Source organism: Dermochelys coriacea, chromosome 20 (genome assembly GCF_009764565.3).
Source record: "Dermochelys coriacea isolate rDerCor1 chromosome 20, rDerCor1.pri.v4, whole genome shotgun sequence".
NCBI classification, from domain to species: Eukaryota; Metazoa; Chordata; order Testudines; family Dermochelyidae; genus Dermochelys; species Dermochelys coriacea.
The window spans coordinates 15,797,447-15,820,086 of record NC_050087.2 but is presented as its reverse complement, the minus strand read 5'-3'; the positions used below and the strand labels follow the sequence as shown (position 1 = coordinate 15,820,086).

The 22,640-nt window shown below is 62.4% G+C and overlaps 1 protein-coding gene and 1 long non-coding RNA gene across 11 annotated transcripts in view; both read left to right on the top strand.

Annotated features, from left to right (window-relative positions):
* The window catches only part of LOC122458387, a 493,263-nt gene that overhangs the window by 157,566 nt on the left and 313,057 nt on the right, over nt 1–22,640 (top strand). The window lies entirely within an intron of this gene.
* NFIX (nuclear factor I X) overlaps nt 1–22,640 on the top strand; it is a 144,572-nt gene that overhangs the window by 105,493 nt on the left and 16,439 nt on the right. For 7 of the 10 annotated variants that reach the window (XM_043506890.1, XM_043506891.1, XM_038378680.2 and 4 more), the window contains 6 exons: nt 11,239–11,301; nt 12,084–12,158; nt 13,058–13,178; nt 13,838–13,974; nt 18,505–18,627; nt 20,545–20,720. In XM_043506890.1, the coding sequence (XP_043362825.1) occupies nt 11,239–11,301; nt 12,084–12,158; nt 13,058–13,178; nt 13,838–13,974; nt 18,505–18,627; nt 20,545–20,720 (695 nt within the window). The remainder of the gene's footprint in view (nt 1–11,238; nt 11,302–12,083; nt 12,159–13,057; nt 13,179–13,837; nt 13,975–18,504; nt 18,628–20,544; nt 20,721–22,640) is intronic. The other 3 variants (XM_038378682.2, XM_038378687.2, XM_043506893.1) reach the window with 1 other exon arrangement.

Genomic DNA, 22,640 nt, shown 5'->3' with positions numbered 1-22,640 from the left:
AGGGCTCAGGGAGGCTGCCTGGATTTGGGCACAGGCGCGCTGCTGGCTCCTCCGCACCCCTCTCCCTTCGGCAGACCTGGGGCGGGTCCAGCCCCTGCCCTTGAGGTCTGTGCCCGGCAGGCAGCACACATAGCAGGGATCCCGGGCCCAGGGCAGGTCTCTGCTCCCCCCAGCCTCACCCAGGAAACAGCAGCATCTGGGGCCCATTGCCAGGTCCCTCTTGAGGGCAGCAACCTTTGCCCCCGTGGGTGCCAGGCAGGGTGGAGGGAAGCTTCCCCAAGAGCCCAGGAGACCTGGGCTCCTCCTGCCCCCCATCACCTGCCTCCTCCACTCACCCCTTCCTGCTGCTGCCTTGCATGTGGGTCAGACCCCCGGCAAGGCTCCCCCAGCCCCACAGAAACCTGTCTGTCCAGCCCCACCTTCTGACTCCCGTCCATCTGCCCCATGCACCCTCCAGCCCCACCCGCAGACCCTCCATCTGTCTGCCCCACACACCCCTCCAGCCCCACCTCTTGTCCCCTGTCCGTCTGCCCCACACACCCTCTGTCTGTTGCTCTCTCCCTGCCCCCGCTCTCAGTTCTGTGTATTGGGTGGTTCAGTTGCCACCTTCGAAATAACTTTTATTAAAACCGAGAGAAAGAGAGAAACTGGGGCTTGTTTGGGAGTTGTATTGGGGTGTGCGGGAGGCTGTATTGGGGTGTTTGGAGAGGTTGTGGGAGTCTGTATTGGGGATGTTTGGGGGCCTGTGAGGTGCAATCTTGGGGTGTTTGGGGGGTTATGGGGAGCTGTTTTGGGGGACTGTATTGGGGTGTTTGGGGGATTATGGAGAGCTGTATTGGGGGGTGTTTGGGGGGCTGTATTGGGGATGTTTGGGGGCCTGTGTTTCTGTGGGCCAGGGTGCTGTGTTTGGGGCTCTGGCTGGTGGGAGGAGTGGTGTGTTTTGGGGTGCGGGTCCAACCCCTCCTTGTCCAATCTGACCTCCCACCTCTGCACACGTCTCCCAGTCAGGGGGTTACCTGCCAGCTCGCCCTGCAGGGGGCAGCAGTCACTTCTGTTTGTCAAGCCCAAGGAGGCAGTTCTGGGGATGAGTCCCATTGGCGGGGATGGGGGGGTCCTGAGAACACCAATTACCCAAACCCACTGCCGCCTCCCACAATGCACCGGGGCAGCCAGAGTTGTGAGCCGCCTGGGGTGGGAGAGGACCAGGCGTCGAGAGTGTTTGGGCACACGGCAACCGGGGGCGGGCTGAGGGGGCAGGGAAGCTGTGTCTCCCCAGTCGAGATCTCTGTCCCCATCCCCCTATGCCCTTGCTGCCCATCTGCCTCCAGACACCCCCTCTGGCTAGCTACCCCCACACATCTGTCCGTCTGTCTGTCCCTCCGTTCCCAGACACCCCCTCTGGCTAGCTGTCCCCATGTCTGTCTGTCCCCGTCCACCCCTGTCTGTCTATTCATCCATCCCCACATACGTCCTCTGTCCATCCCCATACACCCCCTCTGGCTAGCTATCCTCAAACCTGCTATCTATCTATTTATCTATCTATCTATCCCCATACACCCCTTCTATCTATCTATCTATCTATCTATCTATCTATCTATCTATCTATCTATCTATCTATCCATCCCCATCCACCCCTTCTATCTATCTATCTATCTATCTATCTATCTATCTATCTATCTATCTATCTATCTATCTATCTATCCCCATACACCCCTTCTATCTATCTATCTATCTATCTATCTATCTATCTATCTATCTATCTATCTATCCCCATACACCCCTTCTATCTATCTATCTATCTATCTATCTATCTATCTATCCCCATACACCGCATCTATCTATCTAGCTCCATATACTCCTTCTATCTATCTATCTATCTATCTATCTATCTATCTATCTATCTATCTATCTATCTATCTATCTATCCCCATACACCCCTTCTATCTATCTATCTATCTATCTATCTATCTATCTATCTATCTATCTATCCCCATACACCCCTTCTATCTATCTATCTATCTATCTATCTATCTATCTATCTATCTATCTATCTATCTATCCCCATACACCCCTTCTATCTATCTATCTATCTATCTATGTATCTATCTATCTATCTATCCCCATACACCCCTTCTATCTATCTATCTATCTATCTATCTAGCTATCCCCATACACCCCTTCTATCTATCTATCTATCTATCTATCTATCTATCTATCTATCTATCCCCATACACCCCCTCTATCTATCTATCTATCTATCTATCTATCTATCTATCTATCCCCATACACCCCCTCTATCTATCTATCTATCTATCTATCTATCTATCTATCTATCCCCATACACCCCTTCTATCTATCTATCTATCTATCTATCTATCTATCTATCTATCCCCATACACCCCTTCTATCTATCTATCTATCTATCTATCTATCTATCTATCTATCTATCTATCCCCATACACCCCTTCTATCTATCTATCTATCTATCTAGCTATCCCCATACACCCCTTCTATCTATCTATCTATCTATCTATCTATCTATCTATCTATCCCCATACACCCCTTCTATCTATCTATCTATCTATCTATCTATCTATCTATCTATCTATCCCCATACACCCCTTCTATCTATCTATCTATCTATCTATCTATCTATCTATCTATCCCCATACACCCCCTATCTATCTATCTATCTATCTATCTATCTATCTATCTATCTATCCCCATACACCCCCTCTATCTATCTATCTATCTATCTATCTATCTATCTATCTATCCCCATACACCCCTTCTATCTATCTATCTATCTATCTCTCTATCCCCATACACCCCCTCTATCTATCTATCTATCTATCTATCTATCTATCTAGCTCCATACACCCCATCTCTCTCTCTCTCTTTTTCCATATACACCCTCTGTCTGTCTGTCTCTCTCTCTCCCAATGGGGTGTGGGATTCTCCCTCCCTGGCAGTCATTAACCCGTGCAGTGCCCTGGCCTCGTGCCCTAGGCACCCAGTTCGCTCCAGGAGCCCACAGGGACAGATCTGCCTCTCCCTGCAGAGTGGGTCGGTCTGTCTCTGCCGGGGGTTGACACAGTGGTAGCCAGGCATTGGCGGTTGCTGGGCATTGGCATGGCGGTTGCCGAGTGTTGGCGGTTGCCGGGTGCTGGTGGTTGCCAGGTGTCGGCATGGTGGTTGCTGGGTGTGGGCGGTTGCCAGGCATTGGCACAGTGGTTGCCGGGCATTGATGATAGCCAGGAGCCAGTGGTTGCCGGGTGCTGGTGGTTGCCAGGTGTTGGCAGTTGCCGGGCAGTCCCATTGCCGCGCCGCCATCTTAGGCTGGCTGGGGCTGGCGGCGCGGCCTCTCGCTCTGGCTCAGCCGCTGCCTCTTCCCCTTCGTCAAATGGCTGCAGCAGGCACAGGCTGCTTGTAAACCCGGCTGCCAGCGGGCACCGGGCAGTGCCAAGTCTCCTCTTAAAGAGACATGCACGCCCTCCTCTCCGCTCGGGATTAGGGGCCAGCTGCAGCCAGCTGGCTGAGGGGAGCCCCCAACCTGTTCACTGGGCCGTCCGTCCGTCCTCGCTCTGCCCCCACTCACAGGGGTCCCTGGGGGCTTGGGTGCAAAGTCCCCCCATCCAGGGCTGCCTCTTCTCCAGAGAAGCCTCTCGGGATGGGGCTGGGCCCCCTCCTCAATTCCAGCTCCTGGGGGGGCTGTTCCCTGGTGCCCTCTGACCCCCTGGCCCTCCAGAGTCAGAACCCAGCATCCTGACTCTCAGCCCCACAGCTCTAACTCCAAGCCCCCGCCCCCCCAGTAGCCCCATGACGCTCCCAGAGGAGGGGTCCCCTGGCAGTGCCCTGCCCCTCGCCCTGCGCGCCAGGCTCTGGCTGCTGTGACCTGTCCCCTGACCAGGCCTGGTTACTGTGGCTGTTGGGGGGCTCACCCTGATGGTGGGAGTGTCCAGTGCCCCACCTCCCTCCGGGCCTGTGAGCAGCGTGGTACCAGCCCCCCGCAGGGTGTGTGAACAGTGTGGTACCAGCCCCCCCCAGGATGTGTGAGCAGTGTGGTACCAGCCCCCCCCCACCAAGGTGTGTGAGCAGTGTGGTACCAGCCCCCCACCAGGGTCTGTGAGCAGTGTGGTACCAGCCTCCCCCACCAAGGTATGTGAGCAGTGTGGTACCAGCCCCCCCAAGGTGTGTGAGCAGCATTGTACCAGCCCCCCTAGGGTTTGTGGGCAGCGCGCTACCAGTCCCCCCCTTTATTTCCCCCGGCCATTGCCAACAGGGGGGTGTCCTGGGGAGGGCCAGGATATCTCCCCTGTCCCATCCCACAGCCTTTCCCAGAGGGGGACCAGCCTGATGGGCACTGCCAGGGGGCAAACTCAGGGCACAGGGGCACAGGGCTGGATTGAGCCCTGGGGTGCTGGGTGCTGCCCTGGCACAGCACCCTTCCCTTGCCCCGCACTGGTATGAAATCCTGGGGGGCAGAGGGGATATGGAGTAAAGGCTTGGCAACTCCTTGGGCTGTGTTTCTTTGTTCTGATTTGTGCTGCCCCCCGCTCAGCAGGGCGCAGGCTGTGTGGGGGGCTCTGGGTGCTACCGTAATACTCCTAATAACAATAAGTTTGGGTCTGACTCGGGCTGGCGAGCATTGTTATGTGTTGGGTCTGGGGTGCCCGGGGCAAAGCCAGGCATCATGGATCTGGGGCAGGGTGGCCTGACATACCAAGGTGGCGTGGGGCCGAGAGAGAGGGCAGCAGTGGGACCATGTGCTGCCCATACCTTTGCACCAATGGGCATCTCCTCCCTGGGGATACTATCTAGCCCCGTGCCCCTGGCACCAGGCTCAAATGTGTCTGTAGTGGGGGGTAAGCCTGCCGGCTTGTTGTTGTAGTAGGGTCTCCCGGGGGCACCAGGTTGCTCACAGTGGTTTATTATTGTAGGATCTGCCCGATGCTGGGGAAGGTGTGTGCTAGGTCCCGCGTATGGCATGAAGACATGGGCACTGCAGGGTAGGGGCAGGGCAGCAGGTTCCAGAACCCCAGGGGGCGACCCAGATGCTTGGGCCAGGAAGGGAAGGAGGATCCTGCCTCCGCTGGACGCTGGCTGGTGGGGGAACTAGCAGGGACCCCCTGCCTGGGGTTTGGGGGGCTCTCCTATTACAGACGTGTTGGGGGAGCTTGTGCCACGCTGGGGCTCAGGGCCAGAACTGATGGGGGCAGAGCACCCCCTGTTGAGCCCCTCCACCTCCTGGCGCTCCCTGGGGGGTTACTTGAATAGTCTCCCATCCAAACAGTGGCACAGTCCCACCCTGCTTGGCTCGGAGCGCAGGTGGGGTAACCCACGGCAGAGCACCATGGCCTGGCAGTAACCAGCCAGTGAAGGGGATGGGCGAGGAGGGGCTGGCCCAGCAGGGAGAGGTTTGAGCAGTGATGGGAACAACCCCCCCCCCGCCCAGAGCTGCCCCAGGGAGGGGCAGAGCCGAGAGGGATCAGGGCGCTGGGCCAGCTGGGCTGGCCAGACAATGCCTTGGCTCGTGTGACCTGGGGGCTGGGTCCAGCTGCCATCTGCCTCTCGCTTGCTTTCATCCCTGCCAAGACCTCCGCCCCCCAGCCTGCCCCTGGGTGGTGGGGGGGCTGCGTTCCGGGCCCCAAGGGCTGGGCTTAAATCCTCCAGTCTTTGAGCAGCCCTGGGGGGGGCGGCTGAGTGTCCTGTGGGGGGTGTCAGGAGGCTGGTCCTCAGGGGGACAGGGGGCTGGTTTGAGGTGGGTCAGGGACCGGCGTGATTGGCGGGGGCCCATATCCCCTTGGGCTGCCAATGTCTCCTTCCCATGCCTTCCAGATGTGGGGAGGGGGTGCAACCCAGCATGTCCAGAGATTCTGGGGACCTGGCTGATGTGGGGCGGGGGCAGTTGCTTCTTCCCCATAAACCCAGCAGAGCTGAGGGCAGTGCTATGGAGCCTCCAGCCCCACAGGTGCAGCCCTCACAGGCCTCTCTCACTTGGGGGGCTCTGACTGTCCCAGTTTCTTTCTGGCACCTTCCCCACAGATGAGCCCCCCGGCGCAGGGAGCCGCTAGGATCCGGGGGAGCTGGCAGGGGTTTGGTTCCCTACCCCAAGGCCAAGCCGAGCTTGTGGGGGGCAATCAAATCTGGTCTGGGGTCAGGTCCATTCCAAGTGTCGCAAGCGAATGTGCGGTTTTGGGAGTCTGCTACGGTGCCCAAAGGGGGTCCCAGAGCCAGGCAGGTTCCCCCTCTTTGCTAAGTTCCTGCGGGAGGATGGGGGCGCTGCAAGGGTGAGCTGGGGTTAGACCATCCAGGAGGCGCCAGAGATGTCGGGGGCGGGGGGGGAATGTGTGTGTGACGTGTGTATTTTATGTGTGACCTGGGTGTTACATGTGTTTTGCGCGTCTATTGTGTGTGTGTATGTTACATCACTGTATTTTGTCCATGTGTGCACATTACAGTCACGCTGTGTGTGTGTGATGCTACATGTGTGTCACACAAATGTTGAGTGTGCGAGGTATGGCCTGTTCCCTGTGCATAGCATGTGGTCCTGTCTGCGTGCTGTGTGTCCATGGTGGGTGAGAGCTGTGTATGTCTGGTGTGCCAGTTGTCTGAGCGTAGTGAGGGCGTGTGCCTTGGGTGTGTTCACGTGTGCTCTCCCTGCGCACTGGGTGGGTTAATGTGCATGTGGTATGTTAGCATGTCCGAGGGGGCCCATTGGATGAACATTGTGGGTGCTGGCGTAGCGGGTGAGCGTGTTCGCTGAGCGCCGGTGTGCTGCTGCCCCCGCCTCTGGGGGCGCTGGTTCCCTGCCCGGCCTGTCCCCGGTTTCTGGGCTGTGCAGCTCGTGGGCGCAGTTGTTCTGCGCAGGGAGGGGCCCATAAATCCCATGGGTGGGAGCAAAACTGGACCCATTCAGCACACGCCGTCCAGGGAGCCGGCCAGAAGCCAGGTGGGGGGTCGGGGGAGTGGGGGTCCATACAATGTAGGAACCAAACCCAGGCATGGGACAGGGCAAAACCACCCGTGGGGCCTGGCCATTAGTGGTGACCGGCCCATCCACTCAGGCATGGGGGTTGTGGGTTGGGATTGAGGGGAACCGGGAAACGGGGTGTGGGGGAGCTCGGGCTGCAGGTGGTGATTGGCAGTGTGGGGGAGGTGATCGGTTGCTTGCGGGGGCGGGGGGTCCATCCTCTCTCCTGAGCCTTGTGAGCTTGTCTCCCTCTGCCCAGGCTTGGCTTAGCCCTACACACCAGCTCACCGGGCAGCTCTAACCCCTTCTTTGCCGGTCTGCTCCTAGCGGGCACCTCCCAGGGCTCGTCCAGTGCCGGCCAGCATCAGAGCCGCTGGCACGGGGGTCTCTGCAGAGCCCAGAGCCTGAAGGGAGGGAGCCAACCTCGCCCAGTAGCACATCGGACAGTCCTGCTGCCTTGGCTCACCCGGCAGGACTGCAAATGCTCCACACGCTGGCTACACAGGGACCCCTCACCCAGCGCTGGGATGCAGCCACCTCTGGGGTGGGGCCCAGGGGCTGTTTATACAGGGACCCCTCGCCTGGCGCTGAGCTGCAGCTGCCTCTGAGGTGGGGCAGTTGTGTATGGACATTTCTATGCATTTAAGGGTGTTTGAGGTCCACTGCTCCCACGAACCCTTTGCTGTCTCTGGAGCGTTTTCGCTCCGTAGGATGCCCTGTTGCTCTCAAGTGATTTTGGATGATGGAGGCTAGAAGATACTATCAAGAGATTAGGGATTGTTCTAGTGTCTTGCCATTCTTATGTATTAGTGTATTACAATAGTGCCCAGGGCCCCGTGGCGCCAGGAGCTGTACGTTATTAGGTGTATTACGGTAGCACCCAGGGCCCCGTGGCGCTGGGTGCTGTACAAACACCAAACAGATGGTCCCTGCCCCAATCTAGGTACAAGCCCAGAGACAGCAGGTGGGGACGGAGTGATGGGTGGATGGGGGAGCCTATGGGGCCAGCTCTGGGCAGCCTGACGGCAGCGGGCTCAGCTCCCCAGCAGCCTGGCCAGTGTCGGAGGAGGGGGGGTGTTAGTCGGCGTCTCAGCCAAGGGGAGGTTGGAGGAGGATTTGGCAGGACAAGGGGGAGCTTTGCGGGGGTTTCCAGGAGCCCCCCAGCACAAGGGGCAGCAGGAGGAAGCCTATGGGGCTGGTCCTAGGGGGGCGCTGGAGGCTGGCAGCATGGGCCAGTTGCAGGTAGGAGCGCAGAGATGATCAGCCATGGGGTACTGGGGGTGGGGGTGGGGAGCGGAGCGGGAAGGGCCAGGATCGCGCAGCCGAGCAACTGTTGTGGGGTGCATGGAGCTGGGGGGGGGAGGCTACAGTCCTGGCGCCGAGAGGGCACTGCCCATGGCCAGGGAGGAGGGGGCTCTGTGGCTGCCATCGCTGGCCCTCCCATCGCCGCGCCCCGCAGCCAATCGCGTCCCAGCTTCTGGGGCTGGCCTGGGCAGGCAGGGGCAGGGCCCAGCTAATGAGCTCCGCTGGGCAGGGAGCCCCTGGGCAGGGACGGGGTGGCTGGAAAGTCTGTGCTGAGATTCGAACCAGGGCGAGCAGGGCACTGTGAGCTGGAGCGTGTGGGCAGCAGCCCCTCGGCCTGCAGGTCATAGTCCCTATAGCGCCCCTCAGCCTGGGGCGAGTCTTTCTCCACTTGGGGGGAGGCGGGGTTCGATCCCTGCTCTCACCTGGGTGGAGGCTTAGGGGCAGCCCCCTCCCAGCTCAGTCCTTCCATCACCCTTTCTCTGTGGGAGGGGAGCCCAGGGCTGGACTAGCAGGGGGCTGCAGGTCGGGAGTGAGGGGCACCAGAATCCCGGCTTAGCACCAGCTTGCATTATGGCGTCTCCGTGGATCCGACCCCCCAGCACCCGATGGTGTCTCAGAGCCTCCTTGGGGAGAAGCTGGCACTGGGGTCGGGGGGGCAAGTAAAATCCTGCCTGGCTTCCCCCCCCTTCAGAGCACTGCTGGCAGGGGGCTGTGCTTGGTCTGCGTGGGTTAGATAAAGCAGCCGGGCATTGTAGGGGCTCTGCCAGCGGCAGGTTTATGTTTGTTCAGCTGCTGCCACCCGATAAGGGTTTAGTCGCTGGATAAAAGCTGGGGAGGGGGGACCTCTCCCCCCACCAGAACTGATGGAGGGAGGCGTGGCTGGGGCAGGACTCCTGGGTTCTCTCCCTGGCTCTGGGAGGAGTGGGGACGGGGTCTAGTGGTTAGAGCGGGGAAGCTGGGGGCCAGGACTCCTGGGTTCTATCCCAGCTCTGGAGCCGAGTGTGGCCAAGCGTTAGGGGGCGGCTCCATAGCTGTTCCCTGCTGGGACCCCTGGTGGAGCAGCCCCCGTCCAGCCCCTGCCCAGGCTGGGCTGAGGGCACTGAGCCCTGGGACGTCTCACAGCTCCTGCCCAGCCACGAAGGGCACTGTCCTGCACCCCACAAGCACCGCGAGCCCCACCCCACTGGGTCGTTAGCCAGCACTAACGAGGGCTCTGGGATAGAATCCAGGAGTCCTGCTCCCGCCCGCTGTAACCACCAGACACCCCGCCCCTCCCGGAGCTGGGGAGAGAACCCCAGACTCCTGGCTCCCTGGCCCCTGCTCTAACCACCAGACCCCACTCCCCTCCTGCAACCCAGACGCAGCGTGCCCGGCCTCTTCCTCTCTGACCCCAGGCTGGCTCACTGGCCCCAGAGCTGGCGGGAGCTTGTGCCTGGGGAGGCCTCGAGAACCTGTGTGTTTCCCACGCCAGCCCCCACCATGCCCCCTCCCCCCCGGCCTCCCCCTCTCATCGCTTTGAAGGCTGCGTTTCCCCAGTCCCAGGGTTCAGCCCCCAGCCCCGTCCCTCCCTCAGCCATGGGGCCGCTGCTAGCCGCCAGCACTAAAATGGCTGCCAAGTTTTAAGATGGCTGCCAGCAGCCGGCAGGGCCGAACGGGGAGCGGGGCCTGAGCCAGCTTTTGGGGGGCTGGGCTTTGGAGGAGATGGACCCGGGGCAGGGGGCGGCACCCCGGCTGATGCCAGGAGGGGGGGCAGAGCGTGGGCTGTTGACATAGGTAACCCGCGGGCTGGCAGCCGCCTGTGCCAAGCCAGCAGGGGAAGGCCGAGGCCGATTAACTCTTTGGAGGCCTCAGGCCTGGAGGTTCCCGGCTGGGCAGCCCCACAGGGCACAGCCGGAGAATCCAGGGCAGCGCCGACCGCTTGGGTCCTCAGCCCGGTCCTGTGCCCAGCGCCAGCTGCGGGGCCATGGCACCATCCTGCCGCTGAGGGGCCGCTGCCTTCGCCAGGGGATACAGGCTGAGGAAGGGGGTCGGGACGTGGCCCATTAACCCCAGCAGAGAAAATGTGGGGTGAGGGTGGAGAACTGCTGCACCCCTGGGTACACCACGAGCGCTACCGCTAAACACTCACGGCACCAGAGCTGCAACACCCGGGCAGTGCCGCTGCAAAGCCTGGGCTGCGCCACTGCAATGCCTGAATGGTGCCACTGCAATGCCCAAATTGTGCCACTGCAAAGCCCAGGTTGAGCCACTGCCAAGCCCAGGTTGAGCCACTGCCACACTGAACTGTGCCACTGCAATGTCCGAACTGTGCCACTGCAACTCCAGAGCTGTTCCACTGCAATGCCCAAACTGTGTCACTGCAACATCCGAACTGTGCCACTGCAAAGCCCGGGCTGTGCCACTGCAACACCTGAACTGTGCCACTGCAATGCCCAAACTGTGTCCCTGAAATGCCCAAGCTGTGCCACTGCAACACCTGAACTGTGCCACTGCAGCGCCGGGGCTGTGCCCTGATGTGCAGTAGGGGTGGAGGGGGATGACTCCGATGCCCAGCATTGGGGGGACTGGAAACCGGGTGGAAAATGAAGGGTGAAGGCTGAGCAGCGCTAAAAATGTCCTGAGGCCACCCTGAGTCCAAGGCTGCAGGGGGTGGGCGAGTGGGGTCCGGGGGGAAACGGGGAGGGGCCATGGCACTCCTGGGTGCACCTGGCATACTGTTCTGAAGGTCAGTTTGGGACAAACTTTGGGGAGGGTCCGGGGTGGGTTTGGGTTTGTTGTTGTCTGTTATGGTAACGATACAGACCCTCTCCAGGATCGGGCCCCCAGTGCGGGGTGCTGCCCAGACCCCATCCGGGATCGGGCCCCCTGTGCTGGGCACTGCCCAGAACCTCACCAGGATTGGGCCCCCTTTGCCAGACGCTGCCCAGCTCCTGACGTCACTCTCTGTTTGTGTGTTACAGAATCCGGACAATCAGACAGTTCAAACCAGCAAGGAGATGTGGACATCAAACCACTGCCCAACGGTGAGAGACCCCCACAGCCCCCCATAGTCCCTCCACAGCCCCCCATCAAACCACTGCCCAATGGTGAGAGACCCCCACAGCCTCCCATGGTCCCCCATCAAACCACTGTCCAATGGTGAGAGACCCCCACAGCCCCCCATGGTCCCTCCACAGCCCCCCATCAAACCACTGCCCAATGGTGAGAGACCCCCCCAGCCCCTCATGGTCCCCCCAGCCCCCCATCAAACCACTGCCCAATGGTGAGAGACCCCCACAGCCCCCCATGGTCCCCCTACAGCCACCCCACCACCTCCCATAGCCCCCCAAAGTCCCCCCATGGTCCCTCCAAAGCCTCCATCTCCCCATCCCCCCATCAAACCTCTTCCCAAGGGTGAGAAACCCCCACAGCCCCCCTGACCCCCTATAGCCCGCCACAGCCCTCATCTTCCCATCCCCCATCAGACCACTGCCCAACAGTGAGACCCCCACAGCCCCCCATAACCCCCTACACCCTCCATCCCCCCATCAAACCACTGCCCACTGATGAGAGCCCCTCACAGCCCTCTCTCTACCCCCCATATTCCCTGCCCCAAGATTGAAAGGCATCCGCAGAGCTGTGGGGAGTCCAGGGCTTGACTAGCAGGGGCTGCGGGTCAGGAGTGAGGGGCCCTGGTAGAGCTGGGGGGCAAGTCTGGGCTAGCAGGGGGCTGTGGGTCGGGAGTGAGGGGCACCAGCTGAGTCCATCACCTTCCTCCATGCCCCGATTGCTGCCCCGCTGACGCCCGTCTCCTCCTTCCCTTCAGGGCATTTGACTTTCCAGGACTGTTTTGTGACGTCGGGCGTCTGGAACGTGACGGAGCTGGTCCGAGTGTCCCAGAGTGAGTGGCGGGCCCGGGGGGCAGGGGGGCTGCCATAGATTCCCCCCGGGGGTCCTTTCTCCTCCTTGTCCGTCTCCAGGGGGTTGGCTAGAGAGGCTGGCACGGGTTGCCCATGATGGGTGCCCAGCTGGCAAGGGGCGCCCATGGCAGGGTATGGGGATGCTGGCTGGCTCAGCTGGAGAATCATTCTCTGCTCCGTCTCCATCTTGCTCCTTCAATCTATTTCCCCCCTGCCCTGCACCCCCAATGTCACTCAGCTCCCCCTAGGAAGCGGATCCTAGGGGGGTTGGGAACGGCTGTGATGGGGTGGGAGCCTCCTGCACGCCCACAGGCTGGCTCAGAAGCTAAGCCAATGGCTGCTGGGGGGTAGGGGAGGCGGGCACTGCAGAAGAGCAGGTTCACGTGCCCCGTGGCCAAGCAGAAGCCGGGCTCCATGTCTATCCCCTCTGCCCGACCTGGGGACCGAGCAAAAGCTGAGCCTGTCGCCCCAGGCCAGGTGAAGGCCTAGGCACCGTCGGCAGAGCCGGGGGGCTGGCGCCGGGGGGCACGGGCCCAGGAGAATTGCAGCTCTCCTGGGACAGGGAAAAGTTTCCAGCCCCTGCGGTTGGGGAGAAAAGCTCAGAAACGGGACCTGAGCGTAACCCACGCTGCCTGAGCCTGCAGAGAGCCTGAGCCCGTCACCCTGAGGGGCGGGGCTAGGGGGCGGGGGCGGGGTTATGGGTAGGCCCTGAATGGCCGTAGCTGGGCCCTGAGTGTCGTGTGATTGCTTTGCCTGCAATGTCGCCGTGCCCAGCAGCTGGTCTGTACAGGGCGTCGTTCCCCTGGCGCCAGCTGCGGGGCGGAGGCCTGCGTGCCCGGTGCCCCGCGCTGCCCCTCACCCGCTGTCTCTCCTCCCGCAGCTCCCGTGGCCACGGCATCAGGTCCCAACTTCTCCCTGGCAGATCTGGAGAGCCCCAGTTACTACAACATCAACCAGGTGACTCTGGGCCGGCGGTCCATAACGTCACCTCCTTCCACCAGGTACGCGCCGTCCTGCCCAGGGGAGACCCCGCCCCTGTGCCGCCCGGCTGGGGGGCCTCGCTCCCCTCTGCTCCATCCGCCTTCGGCCTCTCCCCCCGACAAACTCGCTTTGCACACGGGCTGCTGACCCGCTCTGTCGTCAGACGGGCACCACTCCCAGCCCACCCTGGGGCTGATGCCCCCTAGAGGGAACAGGCCCCATGTCCCACTCCCCACCCGCTGAACCAGCCCATCCTCGCCCTGGGACTGCATCAGGATCGGCACCCCTAGAGGGGAAAGTCCCGTGCCCTGTTCCCCCCCCCCACGCCTGTCACCCTGCCCTGGGGCCAATCAGGGCCGGCACCCCTAGAGGGGAAAGTCCCGTGCCCTGTTCCCCCCCCCTGCGCCTGTCACCCTGCCCTGGGGCCAATCAGGGCCGGCACCCCTAGAGGGGAAAGTCCCATGCCCTGTTCCCCCCCCCGCGCCTGTCACCCTGCCCTGGGGCCAATCAGGGCTGGCACCCCTAGAGGGGAAAGTCCCGTGCCCTGTTCCCCCCCCCGCGCCTGTCACCCTGCCCTGGGGCCAATCAGGGCTGGCACCCCTAGAGGGGAAAGGCCCTGAACCCCACCCCCCACCCTCCTGTCACCCCACCCAACCTCTCCCCCTCGCTACCTCCCCAGCTCCACCAAGCGCCCCAAGTCGCTGGATGACAGCGAGATGGAGAGTCCCGTGGACGAGGTCTTCTACCCCGGGACGGGGCGCTCGCCCGCCGCCGGCAGCAGCCAGGCCAGCGGCTGGCCCAACGATGTGGACGCAGGTACGGGGGTGGGGGTCGCAGATCGGGGCAGGGACCTGCTGTGTGGCCTCCTGGGGCGATGCCCAGAGTGAGGGGGTTGGGCCCCCCAGATTTTCTGCCCCCCCGTGTCTCCATGCGGGGCCCTGGGAGGCCATGGGGCACAGCTGCACTCTGGCTTTTGCAGGGAAGAGCTGGGCCGGGCTGCGTGCAGCTGCCCCATGGCAGGATGTGGGGCTGGGGGCTGTGCTGGGGGAAGGCCAGGAGCTGATTGGTCCAAGTCACAGAAGCATCAGAGTCATTCGGCACCTAGGGGTTGTGGGTCGGGAATGAGAGGCACCAGGAGAGTGTAGGGTGGCAGGCCTGGGCTAGCAGGGGCTGCGGATTGGGAGTGAGGGGCACCGGCAGAGTGGGGTGTGGGGCAGGCCTGGGGGAGCCAGGAGCCAGAGCATCTTGGCTCCGGTAAGGAATTAGCTGGTGAACCCCCAGAGTGTCACCCTGGCGTGGCCCTTCATTTGGGGGCAGGGGGCAGTGAGTGATGAGGCTGTCTGGGAGCTGCTTTCTGTCTGTCCATCTCTGTCTGTCCGTCTGTCTCTCTGCATTCACCCCGCTCTGTCTCGTCAGCTCTGAACAATTCACTGTTCTGTATGAACAACGAAAACTCCTCTCTAAGGGAGGGAAGTGGGGTCTAGTGGTTAGCCCAGGGACTGGGAGCCAGGACTCCTGGGTTCTATCCTAGCTCTGGGAGGGAAGTGTGGTCTAGTGGTTAGCTCAGGGGCTGGGAGCCAGGACTCCTGCGTTCTATCCTAGCTCTGGGAGGGAAGTGGGGTCTAGTGGTTAGCCCAGGGGCTGGGAGCCAGGATGTCCCGCAGTCCCTGGGCGATGCTCTGGAATTGCTCCCCACGAAGCCAGTCAGGACTCTGGGGGAGTCTCCTCTCTGGGAGCAGCCTGTCTGCAGGACACACAGTTCACCCGGCTTCCCCCTCCCTGGGGCTGACCTCGGAGCATCCAGCATCCTCTGCCCCTCCCTGCACTTCCCACAGCGAGTCCGCCCAGGCGGGGTCCTGGGGAAGCCAGAGGGTCCTGCCCCCCAACTCCGCAGTCAGACGTGACTCTCAGCCAGCCAGTAAAACAGAGGTTTATTAGACGACAGGAACATGGTCTGAAACAGAGCTTGTATGTGCAGAGAACAGGACCCCTCAGCCGGGTCCATTCTGGAGGGCAGTGAGCCAGACAATCACGTCCACACTTCACTCCTCGTCCCCAAACTGAAACTCTCTCCAGCCCCTCCTCCTCTGGGCTTTGTCCCTTTCCGGGCCAGGAGGTCACCGGATTCCTTTGTTCTCCAACCCTTTAGCTCTCATCTTGCGGGGTGGGGGGCAGGCCACCAGTTGCCAGGAGACAGAGCATCGGCCATTTATGTACCCTGTCCCTTTGCTCTGCAATTACACCCCTTTATCCCACCACCTAGAGACTTAAGAAATGCATAGAGGAAACTGAGGCACCCCTACAGTATTCAGAGGAAACATTAAGAACAGTCCCACTTCATCACACAGCACTCCTGGGTTCTATCCTAGCTCTGGGAGGGAAGTGGGGTCTAGTGGTTAGCACAGGGAGCTGGGAGCTGGGACCTGTTGGCTCTTTTCCCGGCTCTGAGACCTTGGTGAGCCCCTTCCCCTGTCTGTGTGAACTGGGCATTGTTATTCTGATTTCCATTCTGTCCATGCCAGAGTCTCTGATCAGCACTGGGTCTGACAGGCGTCATTCTGGGTACTGGGAACCCCCCTGTGATAACCCCCAAGTCCTGCCAGTTCCCCAGGTGCCCCCGCACTGGATGCTGCAGACACACAACAGGCAGCAGACGGATCAGATGGGGAAACTGAGGCATAGACAGGCAGCGAGTCTGAGTGCCAGGATCCAAATCCAGATCTCTTGGGCCCCAGCCGTGTGGGGGTGGGACTGGCACCTGATAACATGAGGCATGGGGCAGCACATATGCCATCCCGGCAAAATCTTGGCCTGTAATCCCATCAGGCCAGTGACCCCTGTTGGGCCTGCAGGTTATTACCCTGGGTGCTGCCCACCCTGGAGGTCAGGGTGCCTCTCGCCAGGCATCACCCCCTCCAGCTCACACTCACAAAGGAGAGACGCTTGCCAGCATGGGCACCATGCCAGCTGCATCATGGGCAAAGGGGCAGGGTCTGGCGCTGTCAATGGGGTGAGTGCTGTCCGTGCTGGCACCAGGCATCATGGGAGGCAGTTTGCGGAGCAGAAGGAGGGTTGGGGGGCCCTGAGAGCAACCCAGCCCCCCCCAGTGCGGCACCGGCAGCTGCCCCCAACTTGCAGCTGCCACAGGGCGTAATGGCACCAAATCCAAGAACAAGACTGCACTGGGCCATCACAGAGATGGGGGCTCCCCGCACAGCTCCGCTGGTGCCCCTCACTCCCGACCCAGAGCCCCCCGCTAGCCCAGCCTTGGGCTCCCCCCGCCCAGCTCATAAACCACACTGTGCCTCATGGCCCGTTTGATACAGTGCCCCGGAGGCTGCAGGTAGGGCCTGATAGCAAGAGTGAGAAATCAGGTGGCGGAGGGGGGAGGATGTAAGAGGCGCTGGTACAAGACAAAGCCTCGAATCTCAGGATGTCCCTATAAAACCGGGATCTCTGGTCCCTCGAGGTGCAGCCAACGCCGGGGCCTGTGCCCACCCCGGCAGGTGGTCATGGGGATCTCCCTCCCCCACCAACCAGCCGCGTGAGGATGGGGATCGTGCGGTGTTCCCCCCCCCCCCCGCCACGTCGGGTTTATCCCTGACAAATGGCCCGTTCAGTAGCACAGGCAGGGCCTGGCAGCCGTCTGACGGGGGCAGGTGTTCGCAGCTGGCAGCTCCTCTGAGATCAGGTGCCAGGCAGCTGGCACGAGAAGGCAGGCTCCCCATGGGCCGCTCGCGCTCTCCGGGCCTTGGAGGCCCCCTTGGGCAGGATGAGAGGAGCAGGAACCAGCTGAGCCCAAGGCGCGAGAGAAGGGCACTCGCTGGCATAAGAGCATCTGCGCGTCCACGTCAGCCCTTGGCAGCCCCGGCCTCCAACTCCTCCGGGCGTCCCTGGGTGGGGACAGCTTCAGGGAGAACCTCCCAGCCCACCACAGCGTCTCCCCCATCCCAGAGCCCCCGCTGCCGGCAGCCCTATGCTCAATGCCGGCTCGGGATGGGCTGGATCCCGCGCCCCCTAGAGGGGAAAGGCCCCAGGTCCCATTCCTGCCCCCCAAGCCAGCCAGTCCCCTGCCGTGAGGCCAGATCAGACCTGGCGCCCCCTAGAGCGGAAGGGCCCCAGCTCCTGTTCCCTGACCGCCATCCCTCCCCAGCCAGGTTGTCCCCTTGTCAGTTACACAACACCCTTTAGCACAACCAGTCCCAAAGAGATTCATTTGCACTCAGCACAGTGGGATGCAGCCACCTCTGGGTTGGGATGCGGGGGCTGTTTGTGCAGGGATCCCTCACCCCAGGCTGAGATGCAGCCACCTCTGGGGTGGGCACGAGGGCCCATGACGCTGTGGCACTCAGTGGGGTGTTGGGGAGGTTCCTGCTGTAATTTGGGACACAGCCTGTGTCTTCTGCCTCCTCCTCCACCCACCCAGCCCTGGTGCTCCTGGCCCTGGTGGGGTGTCTTCCTCTGTCTTGGGGCTCAGGGTGACGGGGACCCCCTGACCCTCCCCCCAGCCCCGCTGTGCTCAGAGAGACCCTGGGTCAAAGCCCTGGGCCCTGTCTGCATGGGCCTCCTGCCAGCAGCACCCACTGCCTGGAGGTTTGAGGGGGGCCATTTGGGGGACCCCTTCAGTGCTGAGCCCTGAGATTGGTGGGAGCTGCCATGCTCAGCCCCTCTGCGAATCCGGCCTCAGGGGACTGGCGCATGGAACCCCCCCAAATGGAGACACCCCAAAGCCTGGAGAGGTGGGACATGCCCATCTGGTGAGGGAAGATGGGCGGCAGCGGGGGCGGAAGGGGGATTTGGGCCCCGGCCTGGGGGATCCAAGCGGCAACACCTGGTCAGTGTCATTACTCACCGGGCTTGGGGCTCTCTGTAAATCTCCAGCTGCTGGAGTCACATGAATGCGGGAAATTGCGGCTGAGAGACATGAACATCAGAGTCCTGTCTGGCAGGCAGAGGCCTGAGGCTCAGATCCCAGGAGGCAAATCAGAGCGACGTGGATCCAGGCTTCCAAACAATGCACGGGCCTTTGTAGCCAAGGGGGGCCCTGAAAGCCGACGGCTGGATCGCCGTGGCCTAGCCGTGGCATGGGGACACCCAGGGCTAGGGAGACATCGGAGTTAGCCGGCAAAATCCAGGCCCCCGGTGGGGCCTTACGGGCAGGGATATGCAGGGCAGCTGAGGGCAGGGCAGCAGGGGGCAGGGCAGCAGGGGGCAGGGCAGAGATGCCAGGGCAGCAGGGGGCAGGGCAGCGGCTGGGGGCACAGGCCAAGAAGGGGTGACTCAAGCAGGATACTAATCCATCTTTCCGCCTGTTAAACCTGCCCTCTCTCGCTGATTCCTTGCCAGGACCGGCTTCCCTAAAGAAGTCAGGGAAGCTGGATTTCTGCAGCGCCCTCTCCACCCACACCACCTCCCCAAGAATGGCTTTCAGCCACCACCCGCTGCCGGTCCTTGCAGGAGTCAGACCAGGTGAGAACCAAAGCCGCTATCCTGGGGGTGGGAGGGCGAGGATCCTGTCCCTCCAAGCGACGGTGGTTCTGGCAGCCGGTCTCTCTCGCATTTCCTCTCTCTGTCTCTGTCTTTGCTCTGTCGAGGCAGCTGAATGGTTGAAGATGCTGGGAAAGGGCAGATTTTATGATGCATTAAGCAATCATCGCCTGAGTAGGGTTTATTAGAGTGACTCCAGAGTGACTCCAGAAGAGCTGGGGTCTTGGTGGAGTTAATCCAGAATAGCCAGGATTTAGACAGATCTGGATTAGCTGGGATTTTGGTGCAGTGACTCTGGCGTTGCTGGGCTCGGGAGCTGGCCTGCTGCATGTAACCGGGGGGGGGGGAGGGGTCCCTTTCTCTCCTGGAGCTGTGGTTACTGGTCCCAGAGCCCCCGCAGGCTGGGAACCCTGGGTCCCAACTGTTGTGCTGTCCCATGCTAGCACCATACAGTGCAGGGAGCTGCCAGCAACCGGGGGGACGTGAGCCCTGGCCCCAGTAGCCCGTTCCCCATGGGACAGGTCTCCTACCACCCCCCTTGGGGGAACCGGTCCACCACCCGGCACTTCTTAGGGTTAGGAAATGCTTTCCTTGGATTGGGAGTGACAGGCACCAGCAGGGCTGGGGGGAGCCCAGAGCTGGGCTAGCAGGGGGCTGCGGGTCGGGAGTGAGGGGCACCGGCAGAGCTGTGGCGGGTGTGGTTCACTCAAACCGTTTCCGGCAGCCCAGCCCTTCCTGTGGGTTTGCTCGGGGCTTCCTCAACCTGTGCTGGTGGGAAGTCAGCGCAGCTCCTGGGGGGCACATGCAGGCCCCGGGGTCATTGGGCCTCTCTGGGGGCAGTGGGCTGTGACTGGGGTGGGGGACCATGAAGGGGCAGGGCGTGATGGGATGTGTGTGACCGATGGGGGGGATATGAAGGGGCAGTGGGTGATGGGGGGGCCCTGAAGAGGCAGTGAGTGATTGGGGGGGTGGGGTATGAAGGGGCAGTGGTGTGACTGGGGGCCAGAGGTGGCAGGAGGGTGACTTGGGGGATTGGAGGTGACGGCGGTGGTGGGGGGTGACTGGAGGGGTCAGAGGTGGTAGTGGTGTCTGGGGGGCGTTTCACTCAAAGGGCCGACCACAACTCGATCTCTAGGACTCAGCCCCCCCCACGCACCCGGCTGATGTGGCCCCTGAAGGTGGGATCTGAGGGGTCCCCCAAAGGAGGAAGCTGCAGCACTGCCCCCAGTGCCACACCCCTGCCAGTTCCCCAAGCCCTATAGCGGCAACTGTGCCGAGATAGTGCCTGCTGGCTGGTCTGTTGTGTCAGTTGCCCAGGTGGTGCCCACTGGCTGGTTCGTCAGGGCCAGTGCCCGGGTGGTGCCCACTGGCTGGTCTGTTGGGTCTGGTGCCCAGGTTGCGCCTGCTGGTTGGTCCGTCTGGTCTGATGCCTGGGTGGTGCTCACTGGCTGGTTCTTTGGGTCTGGTGCCCGGGTGGCACCCACTAGCTGGTACATCAGGGACGGTGCCCGGGTGGCATCTGCTGACTGGTCCGGCGCCCGAGTGGCACCTGCTGGCTGGTCCCTTGGGACTGGTGTCCAGGTTGCACCCGCTGGCTGGTCCGGCAGGGCACCCAGGGCCCCAGCTCTTGGGGAATGTCTCAGAGAGGAATGACGCCCCAGCCGTGCCTTCTGGTGGGACTGTAAAAGGGGAGAGACCAGGATGTGGGGCTCAGCCCCATAATGGCCCCTCCACCAAGCATGTGATCCTTGAAGCTTGGAGGGCCCAGTGAGTCAGCGAGGGGGATAGGGAGTGAGAGGACAGGGCCTGAACTGCTCAGGGGGCAGGGAGGGGGCACACAGCAGCTGTTACCAGCAGACCCCTGACCTCCTTGCCCCACTTTCTCTCTCCCCGTCCCAGGAAGCCCCCGGGCAACAGCCTCGGCCCTGCACTTCCCGTCGACCTCCATCATCCAGCAGTCCAGCCCCTACTTCACCCACCCGACCATCCGCTACCACCACCACCACGGCCAGGACTCGCTCAAGGAGTTCGTGCAGTTCGTCTGCTCCGATGGGTCGGGCCAGGGCACCGGGCAGGTGAGCGCCGCCGGCCACGCCCCTCCGGATGCCGCCCCCTGGGGGGCGCTGGCCAGCGAACAAGGCCCCCCCACGGCTCTCCTCTTCTCTCCTCTCTCTCTGTCTCTCTCTCTCTGTCTCTGGGGGGCACGGGACAGGCAGTGTGATCCCGGGTCGGGGGGGTGACTGTAGCACAGGGGCCTGATGTGCCCTCCCAGGGGCCAGGGGACTGGGACGCGTTAGCCTGCAGCATCTAGAAGGTCCTGGAAACCAAAGGCACAGTGGGGTTCTGGCAGCCTAGAACCGGCGTCACTCTGGAACCTGAGGAGTTCCAGAAGATAACGTGCTGAGGGGGCGGGGCCTCTCAGGGCAGGTTCTGGGGGCGGGGCCTCTCAGGGCAGGTTCTGGGGGCCTCTCAGGGCTGGTTCTGGGGGCGGGGCCTCTCAGGGCAGGTTCAGGGGCGGGGCCTCTCAGGGCAGGTTCTGGGGGCCTCTCAGGGCAGGTTCAGGGGCGGGGCCTCTCAGGGCAGGTTCTGGGGGTGGGGCCTCTCAGGGCTGGTTCTGGGGGCGGGGCCTCTCAGGGCAGGTTCAGGGGCGGGGCCTCTCAGGGCAGGTTCTGGGGGCGGGGCCTCTCAGGGCAGGTTCTGGGGGCGGGGCTTCTCAGGGCAGGTTCTGGGGGCGGGGCCTCTCAGGGCAGGTTCTGGGGGCGGGGCTTCTCAGGGCAGGTTCTGGGGGCGGGGCCTCTCAGGGCAGGTTTGAGGGCGGGGCCTCTCAGCATTTTGGAGCTCTAGGAAGTGGGGCCTCAGCATCACAGTGTCCTAAGGGGCATGGCTCCTCGGAGCAGGTCCTAGGAGTGGGGCCTCAGAGGAGGTGATGGGGGCGTGGCCTCTCATAGCAGGTCCTGGGGGTGTAGTGTCAGAGCAGGTCCTAGGGGGTGGGGCCCCTCAGAGCAGGTCTTGGGGCCGGGGCCTCAGCAGCGCGGCACGGCACGGACGACTTTCTCCACCCAAAGCCAGACTGCTCCAGTGATACATTGCCGTGGAGACTGCGCCTCAGGCCGGCTCCTGCGGGATGGGGGAGCTGTGCTGGGCTCGGCCCCAGGGGTCCCTCAGGAGCACAGGATGGGGGCACTCAGTGATCCGTGCCTAGGACACAATTAGCTCCGCCCTCCGAGGGTGGCTGGTGCCACTCGGGGTGCCTCCGTGATGCCCAGTCTCGGCCCACGAACGCCTCCCACTGGAGACCAACTGCAGCCACTGCCCGGGCACCGGCCGCGGGGGGCTCTGAAGCCTTGGAGCGTCGTGCCTAGAGGAGACGTCCAGCCACTGATCGCCACTATGGACCGTCGGCTCACGCCACGGCCCGCTCACAGCCCCAGCCCCCCGCCGGGGCAGCACCGGGGTTGGGAGGGCCGCTCCCATCAAAATGGCTGACGTTAAATATCTGGAGCCCAGCACAGAGACAGCCTCGCGTCATGTCCCCGGGAAGAAACCAGGGCAGGACGCCAGGTGGAGAGGACACGTCTGCAGCACCCTGCTCCTTGGCTCTCTCCTGCTGGTCCCGCTCAGAGCCAGCCTTCGCAGATCACACTCCTCTCTCTGCCTCCCCCTCCGTCCCTCACCCGGGCGTGCCGGGCACCGGTCCCTGGGCTCCACCGCAGACCTGTCCTTTCCAGCCTGGAGCCCCCGAAGACAGAGGGATGGGACGGCTGGTTCACACCAGGTGGCACTTCCCTGGGTTCTGCGTGGAGAGGAGATGCCATTGCCCACGGCCGGCGAGCGAACGACCAAGCACAGCAACAGCCCGGCCGTGGCTCCAGCCCACGGAGATCTGGCGGGGGGCAGCAGGTCGAGGGCACCAAGGGGGCAGCGGGCAGGGCCTAGCCAGGGCATGGGGGGACGGGCCAGCGACGGACGGACAAACACACTCTTCCCACCCTTCG